General features: G+C 42.6%; 1 protein-coding gene across 2 annotated transcripts; it reads left to right on the forward strand.

The window, feature by feature from the left end:
• The first annotated feature begins 1,838 nt into the window (after window positions 1-1,838).
• Window positions 1,839-15,763, forward strand: mbd6 (methyl-CpG binding domain protein 6). 2 transcript variants are annotated; one of them, XM_053318192.1, is made up of 13 exons: window positions 1,839-2,419; window positions 2,956-3,182; window positions 4,000-4,139; window positions 4,744-4,846; window positions 5,342-5,513; window positions 7,065-9,470; window positions 9,854-10,872; window positions 11,296-11,404; window positions 11,572-11,717; window positions 11,862-12,623; window positions 12,890-12,942; window positions 13,113-13,179; window positions 14,031-15,763. In XM_053318192.1, exons 3-13 carry the CDS (start codon window positions 4,024-4,026, stop codon window positions 14,100-14,102), a joined length of 5,025 nt encoding a protein of 1,674 aa, XP_053174167.1. In that variant the 5' UTR covers window positions 1,839-2,419; window positions 2,956-3,182; window positions 4,000-4,023; the 3' UTR covers window positions 14,103-15,763. The 2 variants fall into 2 exon arrangements, with proteins under 2 accessions (XP_053174167.1, XP_053174168.1); XM_053318193.1 differs by lacking the exons at window positions 1,839-2,419; window positions 2,956-3,182; window positions 4,000-4,139; window positions 4,744-4,846; window positions 5,342-5,513 and adding an exon at window positions 5,571-6,267.
• Window positions 15,764-16,208: the final 445 nt, after the last annotated feature.

Consider the following 16,208-nt stretch of genomic DNA (forward strand, 5'->3'; position numbering starts at 1 on the left):
ACAGTGCCTTTAGGTGATTTCCAAAATTGATGTTGATTTCATGCTTGGACTGTGATCCTATGTCCTTATTTGTGTACTATGATTTTTTATGTGTATTTGTATGCGTGTTTATGTGCGTGCCAAGCTGAGGACTCATGTGTCAACCTGACTGTTTGGGACAGCTGGGGACGTCAGACTGATCCCCGTTGACGAGGGGAAATCGGATACATATCTCCCTGTCTTCTTCACACACATACATCATACACACCTTTTTCCTCTTGTCCCACTTTTTCACAGACAACAAAAACACACACAAAGATACACAGACATTCATACTGCTCACTGTCTTTGACTTTTAATCCCTTGGAGACCAAATAGAAACACTAACAATGCACAAACCTGTGTGTCTAATAAAACGTTGACACACATGTCATCTCATCAGATAATTTTAGTTTAGAACTGCAGCTACAATTCAAAACAATAAGGGTGATAAATAATCTTGAATGATCTGAGGCTGAGTTTGACAATTACACACATGCATATTTTTTGTCTTAAGGCTGCTTCTGATATTCTTTGACTAAATATAAAAAATGATTTACAGTACACCATCATATATGGAGACATAATTGATTTAAATCAAAAATGTAAACAAGTAAATAAGATGCAATATATTTTTGAATTCATTGCTGACTGCTCAGACAATTCAGTGATTTTTTATTTGTGATGTCTTTTTTTCTAAAATCATGGCTACTGCCTTGTTTGTGACATATGTCACATTGTGCTGTGCACTTAGACTTAAGACAGAACTGTTTCATTTTTCTGCCTAGAAAATACCGCATAAATGGAGGTGAGTGTGAGTGTTATCTATATTAAGTCATCTTGATCATATCTTTAAAACTCTTAAAGACTCTTAATTCTTAAAGTATTACAACATGGGTCACAGGGTCGTTAAAATTAAAAGATTATTTTTTCATGTTAGGAACATGAATTTTCAAATTCTGCACGTGTATTTACAGCTCATGGTTCATTTGAAAACTGAAGATTTGTTCTTGCAGTTGCATAATGAACTGTCAAGAGGTCCAGGGGCAAAAATAATCTATGGTCCCCTACTGGTCTCTTTGTCCCCCTCTTTTTGTGCTTTATAAATTATAAATTACCATTTTGGTTCCTTAGTATATATTGTGTATTATATATGTAGGAATGTGGACCATGTAAGCCCAATATAAACTGGATTGATAATAATAATAATAATGATAATGATGATAATTTATGTTCTGGCAAAATAATCTAGGCCTAATGATGTAGTTGTCATCTTGAGGCCCTTGTCATTCCAGTTTATATTATAACTGCTTTAATTGTCAGCCCACAAGTCCATTATTCTGAGCTGCAGACATTATTATCTTGTCCTCTATTAAGAAGCTTTTTTTAAACAGAGTTTTTGGAACCAGTATACAAGTTTACAGCACATTGTGTATAACACTCTACAGTCTCAAGCACATCAGGGGAACTAATGGTTGTAATCAAAAAACATAAATACTTGCTCATTTAAAGTTTACAAAGGTGATACACTTTAAGAGCATTTTGTTTGTATGTTCAGATACTGAAGACATTTATTGTTTGATATAGATAGTCAGGTCTGAAAAGTTTGGATTTTATGTTAAGAATTTGGATTTGTAAATATAAAATTTGGCCAAAAGAATAAGCAAATTACTCTCAGAGATGTGTAGACAGAGACTCCTGCCATATTCACTGGATGTCTATCAGGGTGCTCTGATGTCTGTCTGGAAACACTACAAAGGTCCCGTTGCATGTCGGGTACACTTCTCCCTGAGCGCTCACTGCGCATGTCCGTCAGAAAACTCCATTATTTTTTTTTGCTCGGAATCTGTAAGAAAAAGAAAACACAGTGGGCAACTGTGAATTTGGGATTACATGGGTCGTTATGGTTGTCGGAATACATTTGAATATAAAACGGGTTTAACAGAGCAGAGGCCAAAGCAGCGGCTGGATAAGTGCGCAGGCAGCGGGGCGTCCTGCAGCCTGGCCGGGACGCTCAGTTAGCTCTGATAGCCTAGCTGGTTGCTCCGACAGCCAGGGCGCAGTAAAATGAAGCGGTACTGCCCTTTGTTTTTAACTCGGTCTGGCAGACGGTGTACAAACGCTGAGCGCCGGGCGCGCTAATACGCGGTTTGAACGAGAGAGAGATTTATTTCGTGGTTATTTATTAACGTATGAACCGTTTTCAAAACATTATTTGGCTGGTTCGTCAGCCAGCCAGCTAGCTAGCTCGCTAGCTCACTCTTGATTATCCCGCGAGCAGAGAAAAGCGAAGAGTCCAAAAACTTCGCCAACACGGAGAAAGAGAGAGAGGGAGCCTGACGCAGAGAAAGGTTTATATGTCCTGCTGCTGACACTCAAGTTAGCTCACGGCTGTCAATAAGTAAGTGCAAGCTTTGTTATCTAATGCATAGTATTGTGCATGGCTCGTTTTGTCCTAAGAGTTTTGCATCGGAGTGTTTTGTGCGCCTGACAGCTGTCACGACAACATAGTACAAAGTAGGGTAAGCTTAGCTGCTAGCCTAGCTGTTAGCCTGCCGTCTATCAGTCGTGTAGTTTGGAGATTTTCTTCCATGACAGACTTTCACCTCAACTATGGATTCCTTTAAGATCTTATTTCAAGCTCCTGTCACGATGCTGCCTTGTTGGCTTGTAAGTTGGTCAGTGTTGTATAAGACAGCTGCTTATATTGTAGCAGAACATCCAGTAAACCACGGGCCTATCCAAACACACCCTCCCACTTCAAAGTAGCCGCAGCTTCTTCTGAACTTGTGTTCTTTCTGTGAGAGTGATGCATCTGATTTGGTTTCTCAAGTGCCTTTTGCATCATATCATACTCAGGAAATGGTTTATTTGATGAGTTGTTACCCCGAGAATTTCTAGTCATGTTACATAATCCACCTCCACCTTTCTTTGCAGGCTCTCCATCTTCATCCAAGTCCCTTACTCTGATGTGAACGAAGCACATACATCTGCAGGAGTGATCCTCTGAGTCGAGGATCTGCCTCGTAGCTGAGGCGGTTCAGGTGTTTTTGGGCATCAAGTCAGGTTTTACTGGCAGTCTGTGTGCTTCTAACCCACCAGCATGTACATTGGACAGTGGATACCATAGCCAAAACAGGTCCTGGCTTCCCAAAGATGACAAGGTATGCAAGATGTTTATTTTTTTTAATTATTACTTTACCTTGACTTTACCTTAATCCTTACCTTCTTCTTTTTTCTTTTGCCATGGCCACACCCAGTGATTTGTGGCTTGAATTGTCAGGAGCACAGATGTAAGGGAAATAAAATCTTAGATGTTTTGTTAGACCTTTTTGTGCATGTGGAGGACACCTGGATAATAATGTCTCATTGAAATGGCATTCAAATAATCCAAACCATGTAATGAACAGTCTGTATTTAATGCATCCTTCACAATTCTGGTTGAATTTAGCATTTTACCAAGGCTAGATTTTATAATATTTGGTATTTGATGCCGATGCTGGGTGTTATGTAATCAGATGAACATGGGCCTCACATTTGGCATGCAGGTTGCTTTAATTAGAACATTGATATCCCGAAGAGCTGCAGCTGCAGAGACATTCAGTCTTCCGTTTATGTATGTATGCATTTATTTACTTAGTGACCCACACTGAGCCACAACAAACTACACTGACACATGCAACAATCTATATTTGCATGTCTGTACATTTTTTAAATAAGCTGAGTTGCTGACATGGGGCTATAAAAATAAACATGACTTGACAAATGGAAAGCTCTTGCATATTATAAGCATTTGTAGAGTGTAATTTCAAAATTACATTCAGATATGATGTCTGTTGTACACTACTGAAGCTGTAAGATGTCTTTAGCTTACAACTTGAACATGAACACATGATTAGTTTTTAGGCTTGTTGAATTCAATTCCATTTCAAGGGATTAAACAATAGATGTTTGAATAACATGCTGCTTATTATTTTTAAGGTGCTGGCAGGCCGCAGTTACAAAATGATGGGAGGCAGTGAGACTGTCAGTGGGGACAAGGATGGGGTCCACACAGCTGCAATACACATCCCCATCGGCTGGCAAAGGAGAGTGGAGGGTGGGCAGGTGATCTATGTCAGGTGCGTTGGTTCAGCTGAACAGAAAGCACATGCTCTTATTGTTGATGTATATAAATTAATGGACAAATTATCTTGATTTGAACACATATCATTATATACAAATATGAATGGGTACCTGTCTGAGTCAAATAATTCATTGTGATGAAGAAAGCAGGTGTCTAATGATGTTTTTTTACAATATATGTGGTGGATATCACCAGGAAGCTGTGGCTTCTGCAACTTAATTTTTGAAAGAGTTTTCTGGTTTTAACATGTTTTTCCTTATATAATGACTTAGGTCTACTTCTAAAATTTATATTATTATTATATTATTACTTAAAGGTATATGATAAAGAGACAAAGAGCTGACATGTCAGTCAACTCCCCATGCTTTTAATATAATTTACTTGTCATTACCACAACTATTCTGTGAACTGTGGAGGATCCCATCTTTTTCCAAATCTGGAAAAATTCCAAATGTGGAAATAACATTTAAATTATGAGGTGTATTTTCAGCTTTTCAACTGAGAACATCACTGTGCTTTCAACATATTTTTTGTTCACATCCTTTTTATCCTTTGCCATGAATGTGCTTTTACATTTTGTTGCTGTCTTCTTCCTGTAGCCCTAGTGGCACTGCCCTATCCTCTCTGGATGAGGTCAAGACGTATCTGTTGACTGATGGCACCTGCAAATGCGGTCTGGAGTGTCCACTCGTCATCCAAAAGGTATTGTTGCTCTATAAGCTTAATATGTGGTGTGTGTGTAGTGAAGGTGGTGATGCTTTTTGAATATACTTGCACAGTTTTAATCTAAATTTATATGTATTTGGAACATTTGATCTTTTTTTGGTCAGTACATTTTTTAAAAATCCGTTTGAAATGCAGAATTGGAATGAACCAAGAATAGAAAAAAAGAGAGAAAAGTTATTCAAGGGGTCTTATATTAATATTTCAATTAACATCATATTAAAAACTGTAATGTAGGAGTTAAAACCAAACGTTTTCCATCTCTGCATGGAGTCATGGTTAACCTATTCTTCATAAAACCATGAAGAGATACACACAGTCTGTAGTGATTAGCAGTGGTCCATGAGTGAGTGTGAATACAGGAGTGTAAAATACCTCCACAGGTGCCCTTAACTGTCATAAATTGGATAAAACTTTATGCAAAGGGTTTCCTCTGTATTCTGCTTAATCCTCTTTTTATCTTGTACCCTGCAGGTTTTTAACTTCACTGTGGGAGTGAAGGTAGAACAGCACAGCCAGCCTTTAGGCAAAGCAGAGCAGGACATGACCAAACTGTGTAACCATCGCAGGAAAGTGGTAGCAATGGCTGCTCTGTGTCGGAGTATGCAGGCCTCACAGCTGCCCTTTGCTAACCTTCATCATCCAGGTAAATTTTGACACACTACTGTTGACACATGCCACTTTTGTACTATCAAACATAATCTAACTACAGAATAACTAATCAAACTAGCTTTTATATACTGATTTCTATATTATTGCTAAACAGATACTGATCAGCTTATGCATAAAATGTTATTTTACATTCACATTTTAATTTTTATATGGAGTCTCTCTGTCAGGTGTCTCCACTGTTAGATTGTAACACAGTCTGTACACTACCAAATCTGTTGCTATTTGGGTTGAGTGTTTTGTGTGCACAGGAGTAACCTCTCATATGATCTCACAAATTTACCCTATTGTGGGTGGGAACGTACAGTCAGTGTCATCATCATGATGGAATGAATTATAGATTAAATTTAATTTATGAAAGTATGAGAGGCTGTTATTATTGGGTTTAACCATCCAACCTCCCAGGACACCATAGGCCTCAGAGTAGTCTTGCTCTCCCCTTTTTGTGCGCTCTCTATTTAGACTTGTTGTGTGCTATAATAAATTAATTTAAATGTAAATAACATCAAACAAAGAGACATATCTAATCCAGATCTCCTCAGGAAACAAAACAGCATATGCCGCTCTGAAATCTGAAGCCATTTTGCTGTCTGGTTTGTGTCTGTTCATCAGTCGTCAAGAGAAACAGTGACATGATTCATAACGTTCAACTGCAATTCATGAAAGAGCAAAATGGGGGGAGGGGGATCTGCTGGAGCAGGCAATGATGGTGGGAAATCCTGCTGGAGCAGGTGGGTGTTGGATTAAAAAAAAAGTCCTTGTAAACCCTTTTTTCTGATGCGCTTTTCTGTGCTGCAGGTGTCAGCAATACAGAACTGAAACCACTGCGCTGCACGCTAACATGTTCATCTCTATAGATATTTTAATGGCAGTGGTGTAGTTTCACATTGAACACAGGATACATTCAGCGAAACTCAGGATGTGTGGTTGTTACATTGTGTTCTCTTGCTGCAGTTTGTATTCATCAATATATTTAAACATGACTCAAAAGTTTTTCAGTTTGCAGCAGAGCAGTTCCATCATCTCTTTTGTCTTGATACAACTATTTATATGTCAACAGTATATGTCACGACACGACTTCCTTCTGATTTATTTGGTTCTTTTGCGCAGTTATTTTCTGCTTTCTTGCTAATGGTCATTCAGTTAATGCAGCTCCACCATAAAGTGAAACTAAATTGAAAAAACTAAAAAAAACACCAAGTGTTGCTAGATCTCACTCTACTGCAGATTTACACATCACACAGAAATGCATCAATAATAGACCCGAAACATAACCCTTATAACCATGTACAAGGTTTGTATGAACACACACACACACACACACACATATATATATAATGTTCTGCCCATGTTTGGTAATATCTCTAAGGTAGGATTCTTAGGAATCAGCATGAATTCTCAGTAGTTAGTTATAAATTGTGCACAAGATATTTTATGAATGTAGAGAAAAGGACATTGGCAGAGCCTGTTTTTATATTGTAGTAAAAACTGTAAATGGTAAATGATTTTTGTGTATGTACATTTTTAGAGGTGAGCAGTGGAGTGGACAGCCGCAATCCAAAGAGGGCCGATGTGGAGCGGGAAGAAGAGGACCGAGGAATCTACCATCCCAAACTCCATCCAGTTCCAGCTCGACCTCACAACAACCTGCACCCGAACCCCTGTGCCAGCCCCAAAACCTCCCACCAGTTTATTTACCCTTACAATGGTTCCTCCCCGGTCCTTCACACAGGCACGAACTCTCACCATCCCCTAGATGCCTTGAGAAGGCTTCATCATCCTCCTCCTCTCCCTGTGTCCTCCACCTCTTCCTCCAGCTCCTCATTCCCAGCTTATAGTGCTGCCCAGAGGTCACCCCGCGCCCCCACGCCTCAGAATGTCAGTCAAGGTCAAAGAACACCTAAAACCCCAGAGACTCCTGGTTCTCCTCGTTTAGGGCCCCTCTCTTCACCTCCTCCTTCTTCCCCTATGAACCTGGGCGGAGGAGGAAGAGGAGCACAGACTCACGCTCATCATCCTCATGGTGTCATTGTGGGAGGCTCCCCCCTCTCCCCATCTTCTTCTCTCTCTCCCTCTGTCCATAACATGAACTGTGTGTCTCCTCACCAGCGGTCCCGCCACCCTTCAGCCTCTCCCTCCCCTCTTTATGAGCAGGGAGGAGGCTCAACAGCAGCAGAAGGAGGAGGACTGACGGGAAGTAACTTCCCTCAGAGGAGGAAATCCAGCTCTTCCTCTCCACACTCCCCTCTCCCTTGTGGCTCCCCAAATCCCAGTCCCCACTTCCCCAAATACAAGTTGGAAGACATCATGGAGCAGTTTAAGAACTCAGGCAACAGCAGCACTAATAACCACCACATCCTACTCCCTACTAACCCCTCTTTACTGACCAACCAAAGCAGTAGCAACCCCCATGCTCTCTCCATGAAACCCTCAAAGAGTGGCATGAGTCCGACTCCCAGCACAGGACAAGCAGGTTTTGGGTTGAACTCCACAGGGCCATATCTGAACCACCACCACAGCCATCAGGGCAAGATGCCACACCCAGCTTCTTTTCCTGCGAGTAGCCTGCTCTCTGCGGCTGCTAAGGCTCAACTGGCTAACCAGATAACCCAGGGCCAGAGCTCAAATGTGGCCAGCAACCAGATGAACTTGCCCTCTTCTCTGGAGGTCTTGAAAGAGGCACAGCAGCAACAGTCATCAAAGGTAACAAACAGCACTTTACATAACAGCAACCCTCCCTCCTCCATCGCTTCTACTAGGCCACCCCATCTCTCCCTTGCAGCAGCCTCCTCCGTCCTCTTTCCTCCATCCCACTCTCTGGCTCAATCCCTGGCTTCCTCCTTGCCCCACATGCCTCCCACAGCAGAGCGCAGTGCGTCACACAGGAAGAGGCAACGGCGATCTCCCACAGTGCTCAGCATGCTAAGAGACACCCAGCATCTGGCTAATGGGCCGCGGAAGACCCCACCAGGAGACTCTGTTTCTGCCACTGTTATCAACCTATCCTCCTCTTCCTCCCAGCACTCCTCCTCCTCCTCTACCTCAGCTGCGCAGAACCAGAATGCTGTCATGTTAGAAAACCATCATCATCTCCTCCCTGGGCAGACGCTCAGGCTCCCTGCTCCTCGTCAGACAGCACACCTTTCCAGGCCTCCTCGACAAAGCGAGGCTCTGGATTTCACTACAAGCCTGACACCGACACCTCTTGGCTTGGATCCTCCAACACAGCCTCTGTCTGCTTTGTTACACCTGCTCAGTGTGCAGAATGCACAGGCGTCGGCATCCAACTCTGCTTCAACTCAGCCAGAATCTGTGCCTGTTGAAGAAGGTGGACACACTAATAAACAGAGCCCCAGACTCTCACCCTCCTCTCCACTTTCTAATGTGAGGCACCCACAGACTTTGTCACCGTGCCGAACCACTAACACTAATCCTCTATCCTTGGTGCCACAGCCGCTTTCTCCTCCTGCCTCTTCTCAGTTCATATCAGTGCAGTCTCAATCACAGCCTCAGTCTACAAAATCAAGTCCTCTACAGAGACATTCTCCAGCTTCTACAGCCCACTCAAATTTAGCTTTACACAACAGCAGCAGCTCTTATCAGCGTATGTCCCCAGCTCTATCAGACAAGCATCAACCAACTGAGAACCACATTCCTAAAGTTGACTCTGTTTCTCAGGCACCTTCACGAGAAGCATCACCACAGGGTAATGTAGCAACAGAGATTGGCATTAACAGCATGTCTACATCTGAGGATCTGAGTCATCCTCAAGGCAGTGTTTCTATGGCGATATCCACCTCCCCGAAGCCTCTTGATCTTAGCAACCATGTCCTGGCCATACTCGCAGCATCCTCCACTGTGCCCCAGGGAGAGGGCAGCTCCTCCAACCGTACCACGGATGTTGTGTTGCCTTCCCAAGGAAATCACACTGCAGGTGAGTCTTTTTCAGTTTTGAAATGTTGTGATTTTGGTGAACTTGTTAATGCATATTTGAAGTCATATGGTGTGGAGGGCCAAGTAAAGTAAGTCAACAGCCTTATTTGGTGAGATGGTTCAGGATAAGGAGTACACATTTTTCTCATGTTTGTACCCTTTTATGTGTCTTGCTTAGGGTCAAGTGAGTGCATATGTTTATTTTATTCATGTGTCATTGCTGGCTTGGGAATCCTATATTGTTTTGTAGCTGACTGCCAACGCTTAATTCTGCCTCAGTCAACCTCCAAAATGATGCAAATCACCCAGCTGAAACTCCTTGTATAAAATGGATCAAGCCAGATTGAACAGAGATGGAAGATTCATGTGTCTCTCTCTCCACAGGGCCAGAGGAGCCTGGATGTATGGACCAGAAGGTCTCCACAGTGACCAAATCTCTAGCAGCCACCAGCCCTGGACCTGCCCTCTCCTCTAATCTTGGGGATAATAACAGTCCTCATACACCTACATCTGTGGGTGACTCAACTGCTCCCTTACCTCTGGCAGAGGCTTTCCCCTTCATGAACCAAGAGCAGCTGCTTCAGCTGCTGTCATCCACAGGAGGTCTGCCATCCCTCCTGGACCCTGCAGTCCTGGCTTCATTGCACCTAGGGGGACTGTGGTTGGGTGGGCAACATGCACAGATACCTCCTGCCAATGCTACACCACAAGCACCACAGAATCTTACAGAGCAGCAGCAATCAGAGGAGCAGCAGTTACTGATACAACAACAAGAGACGCATCAGCAAAACCAGGATCAGCAACAGAAGCAACAACAAATAAACCACAATCCTCTCTTTCCTTTGTTGCCCTTGTTGAGTGGTGCCCAAGGGGAGTTGCCTCTGAACCTTTTGGGCCTGCTGAACCCACTTCCACCCCCAGCCTCAACCCCTACCCAAGGACAGGAAGCTGATTTGGGGCTAACAGAAAAACCTAGCCTTCAGGCTCTGCTTATGGCATCCTTGTTGCTCGGACAACAGCAGGCACATTTGTTACCCCTATCTGGGCTGAGTCAGTTGAGCCAGGTCAGCTTGGAAGTTCCTCTCCAGCAGTCACAGCAGATCCCCACCACATTGGAGGGCCTCACCCTGGATAAGACCTCTGGCCTCCTGGATCCATCAACACTACATGGATCAGGGTTGTTGGAGGTCTCCCAGGGCCTTCTGCCCCTTCCTCCAGGAGCTGAGGGCTCTCTCCAAGCTCTGCAGTCTCTGCTCCTTCCTGCCGCTCTTCCTCCTCATCATGCAGCCTTTCTGCCCCTAAGCCCCGCCCTACTCACTGCTGCCCTGAGTTCAGCTGAACTCAACCCACCTCCCCCCACCCAGTTAGCTCCCGCACAGCAAACCCAACATACCCAACCTCAGGTAGGCTCCCCCTGTCTCCTTAAGCTCCTTCCTCTGGGCTCCTCCTAATTTCCACAGTAAAACCTATGATCTCATTTCCTCAACTACTCCATTGTTTTCTTCTCTGCTAGATGCTTATTTTCCTAAAAAAGAAAAAACTGCTATTTTTCTTTTCATCACAAAAACTTGTTTTTTTCCCAATCTATTTTAAAATGGATCCGTCACACTACATTTCGATGTGTTTTGGCTGGCTACAGTTCGTCTATCTTAAATGTATTTTACTTGCGAATGCACGTTTCTGGGAAACATTTTTAACTTTGCATGTAAAAAATCAATAATTCTTGCATCCAAGTCATTTGACTCTGTCTCTACATTATTTTTCTCTGATTCACCATTGTGTAATTTGTTCATGTGAAACTCTTAATACTCTCCTCAACTCTGCAGGTACCTACTGATGCTGGTGTTGATACCCTCATCCCTCTATCTCTCCAAGGCAAGGACAACACCCTCCTCCAACAGCTACTGCCCACTTTGCTTAACCCTGCTGTATTAGGTGAGTTAGTGCCCACCCTCTCTAACACTTCAGACCACATAATGATTTTCTGTTATATGTCAGGAACTAAAGACATAACATTAGCGAAGACTAACTGTTTTCATTGAGGGCATACTGTAGCAATAAGCTAATATACCAACACATCCATGAACTTTTGTCTATTGTAGGAGATCTTTCTGGCATCACAGGCCTCCATAACATGGTCGGTCTTGGAGCAGGTTCCATCCTCCTACCCCCAGTCCAGACCTCTGCTTTAGGCATGCCTCTGCTGCAGGGTCCTGATGGAGCCATCAACTTGCTCAACAACATACAGGTTGGTAACTGACATGTAGCTTTGTGGATTGTAAGTTAATAAATGGGGATAATTTGCTTTTTGAATTATAATTTTTTGCATTGTTTGGAATCATTTTTGGAATCTTTTGACCGTTATTGATCGCTTCAACTTTTTTCCCTCCAGCTAAACCTTGCACCTCCCTCAGAAGGAGAGAAGCCAGTCCTGTTGCAGGAAACACAAAGCCCCGCCCCACAGGAAGACATTCCAGCCAGTCCGATTGCCCGTGAAGTAGTCCCCAGTCCTATTCCAGCCCCTGCCCCTTCCCAAGAGCCCTCCCCACCCCCACAGCGAGGGTCTGAGGGCAGGTCTGTTATTGATCCTTACACCTCTTTCATGGACACAATTTATACCTCCTTCCTTCAAGTCAATGCTAAAGAGCAGGAGGACGGGGCCCACTTGGGGCCATCTGACCCTACTTCACCCTTCTGTGCCTTACCGCCGGTTTCTTTCCCTGTGGAGCACCATACCCCGTCCACCCCTGTCCCAACTCTGCCCCAGGCAAGTGCCCCAGTCTCCCTCAGTCCACGTCGGGCTTGTTCGCTCCGCAATCCTGACTTATCCCGACTCAGCTTGGAAGCAGCTGCCCATTCGCCAGCCCAGGGGACGCCTAAGCCCACTGAAGACGGGGCTACGTCTCCCTTACAAAGGAAGCCGGTCATGGTAGAGGGACATACCCATCCAGAGCCTCCTCTGCCACCCATATACCTGGAAGAGGCTAAGACAGACTGTACTGGGCCAGCTGCAGCTGTGTGCCCCTATATAGATGCAGGGGTGGACAGGCAGGGACATATTCCACAGGCGGGGTACCTCAGTCCCAGGGATGGTTGCAGTAGGGGGCCCAATGAGGAGACAGCAGGAGCACTGCTGCACACCGAACAGGGAAGGGTAAGTGCCTGGATGTCCTGTTTCCTTCAAACTCAAGGCAAGATTTTATATCACAAAGTTAGGACTGTATTAGAGAAGTACACATCGATTGAACAGAAAGAAACAAGGGTTAATAGGCACTGAGCAGTTAATTTGACCCAGAGCCTCTTAGTGGGTTAATTCAACGATGAATAGAGGGATGGAGCATTGTGATAGACTTGAATGGCTGCATTTTAAACTATTAATAGATGATTTTTGTAATTTGATTTCTGTTTGTACTTTCCAAGGATCAAGCAGGAACAGTGGGGGGAGCCAGAAGAGGAAGGAAAAGGAAACAAACGTAAGTTGTCTTGTCAATGGTTCATTCCTCAGACATGATATAGGCAGAGAATCACCTGGATAAATCCAAATCCAGTTGCACTGTAATTTGACGATGCTTGAGAAAATATTTATGTTGGTTTATTTGGCTATACTCTGCTCCATGAAATACTGCGTTTCTTTGTGTGACAGGCTACAGAATGTGTTAGAAGATTTCAGAGACATGGATGCTACAGCACTAGAGGAAACCAAGGCTACGGTAAGACCCTGCTCCCCTCAGCCACTGACAGATCTACAGTATTGGTTTAACTATCAGCAACACTGGTTAATTACTCTAACTGGTGTCATTAAGATGTTTTTAGTCAGACTTCTTCCAGCATATTCTGTTTTCCTCTTGTTATTAATAAACATGCTGCTGGTACTTTCCAACATATTAATGTCATCATATGTGACATTTTAATATCATGAAGCTGCTTTACCACTCCCTGTAGATGATTCATAGATGAAAGAAACAATGAATGAATTTGTTTTAATGTCTTTGTTCATTCATGTCATGTCTGGTAGGTCAACAGACATGCCACTTAGACACTAATTCCCAAGGGAACTACAGGAGCAGAAACAGCTCGGCAATCACAGTGTATCACATGGACAAACAAAAACAGAATTCAAGTAAACAATCTCACCATAAGGTCCATTTAAGTTGCTCTTCTGGAGCTTTGAGTCATGTCACATGATCTTTTTTCTGGACATTTGTCCATGTTGGTTAAGAGTGTATGTCTTGACCTTGGAAACAGAAGTCGAGACAACAATCTCAAATCTGAATCTTGGACTTTTTGTCAAGAGCTGTTGACCCCAAAAAGCAGCATGTTTCAGGTTTTTGTTCAGATTCTAAAAAACCGTAAGAGTGAGACACTGAATCTGTGGTGGCATTATTCTGTAGTTTACACTGCATTCTTACTTCTCTGTGAAGGGTAAAAGCAAATGCCAGATGTGAAGGGAATCGCAGCGTAGCTCTGCTTGCAGTGGTAAATTTGTTTCACAGCTGGCAAGCTGGGAGAAGAAGAAAACGGCTAATGGGACTTGAATTTCTCCCTCTCTTTCCTGTTCCAGACAGCACTGCTGAAGCCTGAGAGGTCAGTCCGTGGCAGGAGGAGACGAGGCGCAAGGTCTCAGAGGCAGTGATTGGTGGAGGGAGCTGTCAGTCAGAACTGTTCACCAATCAAAGGCGGCCAGACGCCTCTCTTTCCCCCTCCATTTCTCCATCATCACCACTGTTCAGACCTTTTCTTAAAAATTCAACTGCACTAATATTATGCCGTTGTCATGTCAACCATTGTTATGACAACCACTATGAAAAAAAACATAGGAGAGGTCTAGTCTGAAAAATTAATTTATAAAAATTAAAAAAATTTGAAGAGAAATGTGGATGCTTTTTCACTTAGGTCTTCTCATAGGTGTAGTTCACAGAATAATGGTTGCTTGACGTGATCAGAGATCTCTTAATTATGGTTGATGTTAGAATTATATCAATGAGAAAACACAAAAAATAATGAGTACTGTTTTCTTCTCATCAGTGTGTTACTGTGAGTCAGGATAAAGCCCATCTACTTGAACGATGCTCTCTGTTGAAAGTGTGTGTGTATGTGTGTCTTTTAATGTGTTTGAGTGTGCGTTGGACAACAGTGCTATTGCTGAGCCCCTCACTGTCCGACCGTGGTTTAGTTGAACTTATTATAATTTAATGAACGACACCGTCTGTTAGTAAGGTAAAGCGCTCTTTGCAGAGACGCACAGCGGTTATATTTCAAAAAAATGTTTTCAGAAGGTGCTGAAAGACAATATTAGACGGACCAGGCTTGAGTTTCGGTTTTTTCTTTCACGGTATAAAATAATTTGGTTCATCCCAGCAGAAAAAAACTGTAATCATGACTCCACATGTTCTGCCAGATGTCCTTAATATTTTGTTCATCACTAATAATTTCATGGACTGAGAAAACATTTATTTAATGTTTGTACAGTTTTTAATCATTTCGGTAGTTGCCATGGTAACCCAACAGATGACAAATTAATTTGACAATATCCAGTTTGTGACATTTGCAAAGTCCACCATCTCAATACGCATCATTTGTCACACTGAAGCTACCCGCTGACATTTCACATGCTGTGTTATTTGTTGCTGTGAAGAACTGTGTGCACCTCCAGACTGATGGAGATCAATTCATATCTGTTGACTTAACGCCCACCCCCACTTCACCCTCCAGTTATGAAATAAATGTGTGGAGAAAATGTTGAATTTTGAAATGAAACATTTGCAGGAACCCTTAAGTTCATAGGCAGTACAGTATGTCCATTGATTGGTTGAACGAATGGTGGGAAAACTTAAAACACAGAGAGCGATGATGTCTTAAAGTGGATCTGTTGAGTCTGTGTGTTACTGTGGATTTGGAGTAATATCCTCCCTCTGTCTCCTCATATCACTGTTTGAGCTCTCCTCCACACACTGCCCTGCCCCAAGAGTACTGGCATCTCTAGCTGTATTTAAACAAAAATAAAAAAAATAAAAAAGAAAGAAAAGTGAAAAAGAAAGCAGATTATGCAATTTCTACACTTGGAAATTTGTACATATGTACAGTTAATGTGTTTTATTTTGATTTTATATTGTTAGAGAAAGAGACAAGAGAGAAAACAATGAATTGTGAATTTTTCTGGGAATTGTAATTAAGTATTTTTCTCATTCTACCCCTTGCTTTCAATACTTATGTTTAAAAAGACGATTAAATTGTGGACTGTAGCTTTCTTTTTTATATGGGAGTCTTTTTTATTTAATATTAAACTATTTACAGAAAATGCACCTTGTGTCCATTTGTGTTCTGAAAAGGATGTGAGAATCTGAAACGTGGGCATAACACTGGGGGCTCTTAAGACAAAACAATTATCATTATTATCAAGAATCTGTGTGCAGTATTTGGTAAAAAGTCTCATAGCTGCAAAGTATATCAAATAACAGTTATGGTAATGTTGGTGTTTGGTGAAATTGTTACTCTGCCAACAATGAAATCCAGGGGCAAACACACATGATATATTCTGAACAGTGTTAAAGCTTTCAGTCATTAGTGCCTAGTTATATGGCTAGTCATTGACCTGCAGGAACCCACAAATCCCAGTTGATGATTTTAATCATGGATCCAATTTGAATCTAGAGTTTTTTACATTTTCAGTACAAATAAATTCCTTAAATTTAAAAATCTGGCACCACATTTGCACCAACACCATAGTAAACACAATTAT

Source organism: Scomber japonicus, chromosome 4, assembly GCF_027409825.1.
Source record: "Scomber japonicus isolate fScoJap1 chromosome 4, fScoJap1.pri, whole genome shotgun sequence".
In the NCBI taxonomy this organism is placed as follows: domain Eukaryota; kingdom Metazoa; phylum Chordata; class Actinopteri; order Scombriformes; family Scombridae; genus Scomber; species Scomber japonicus.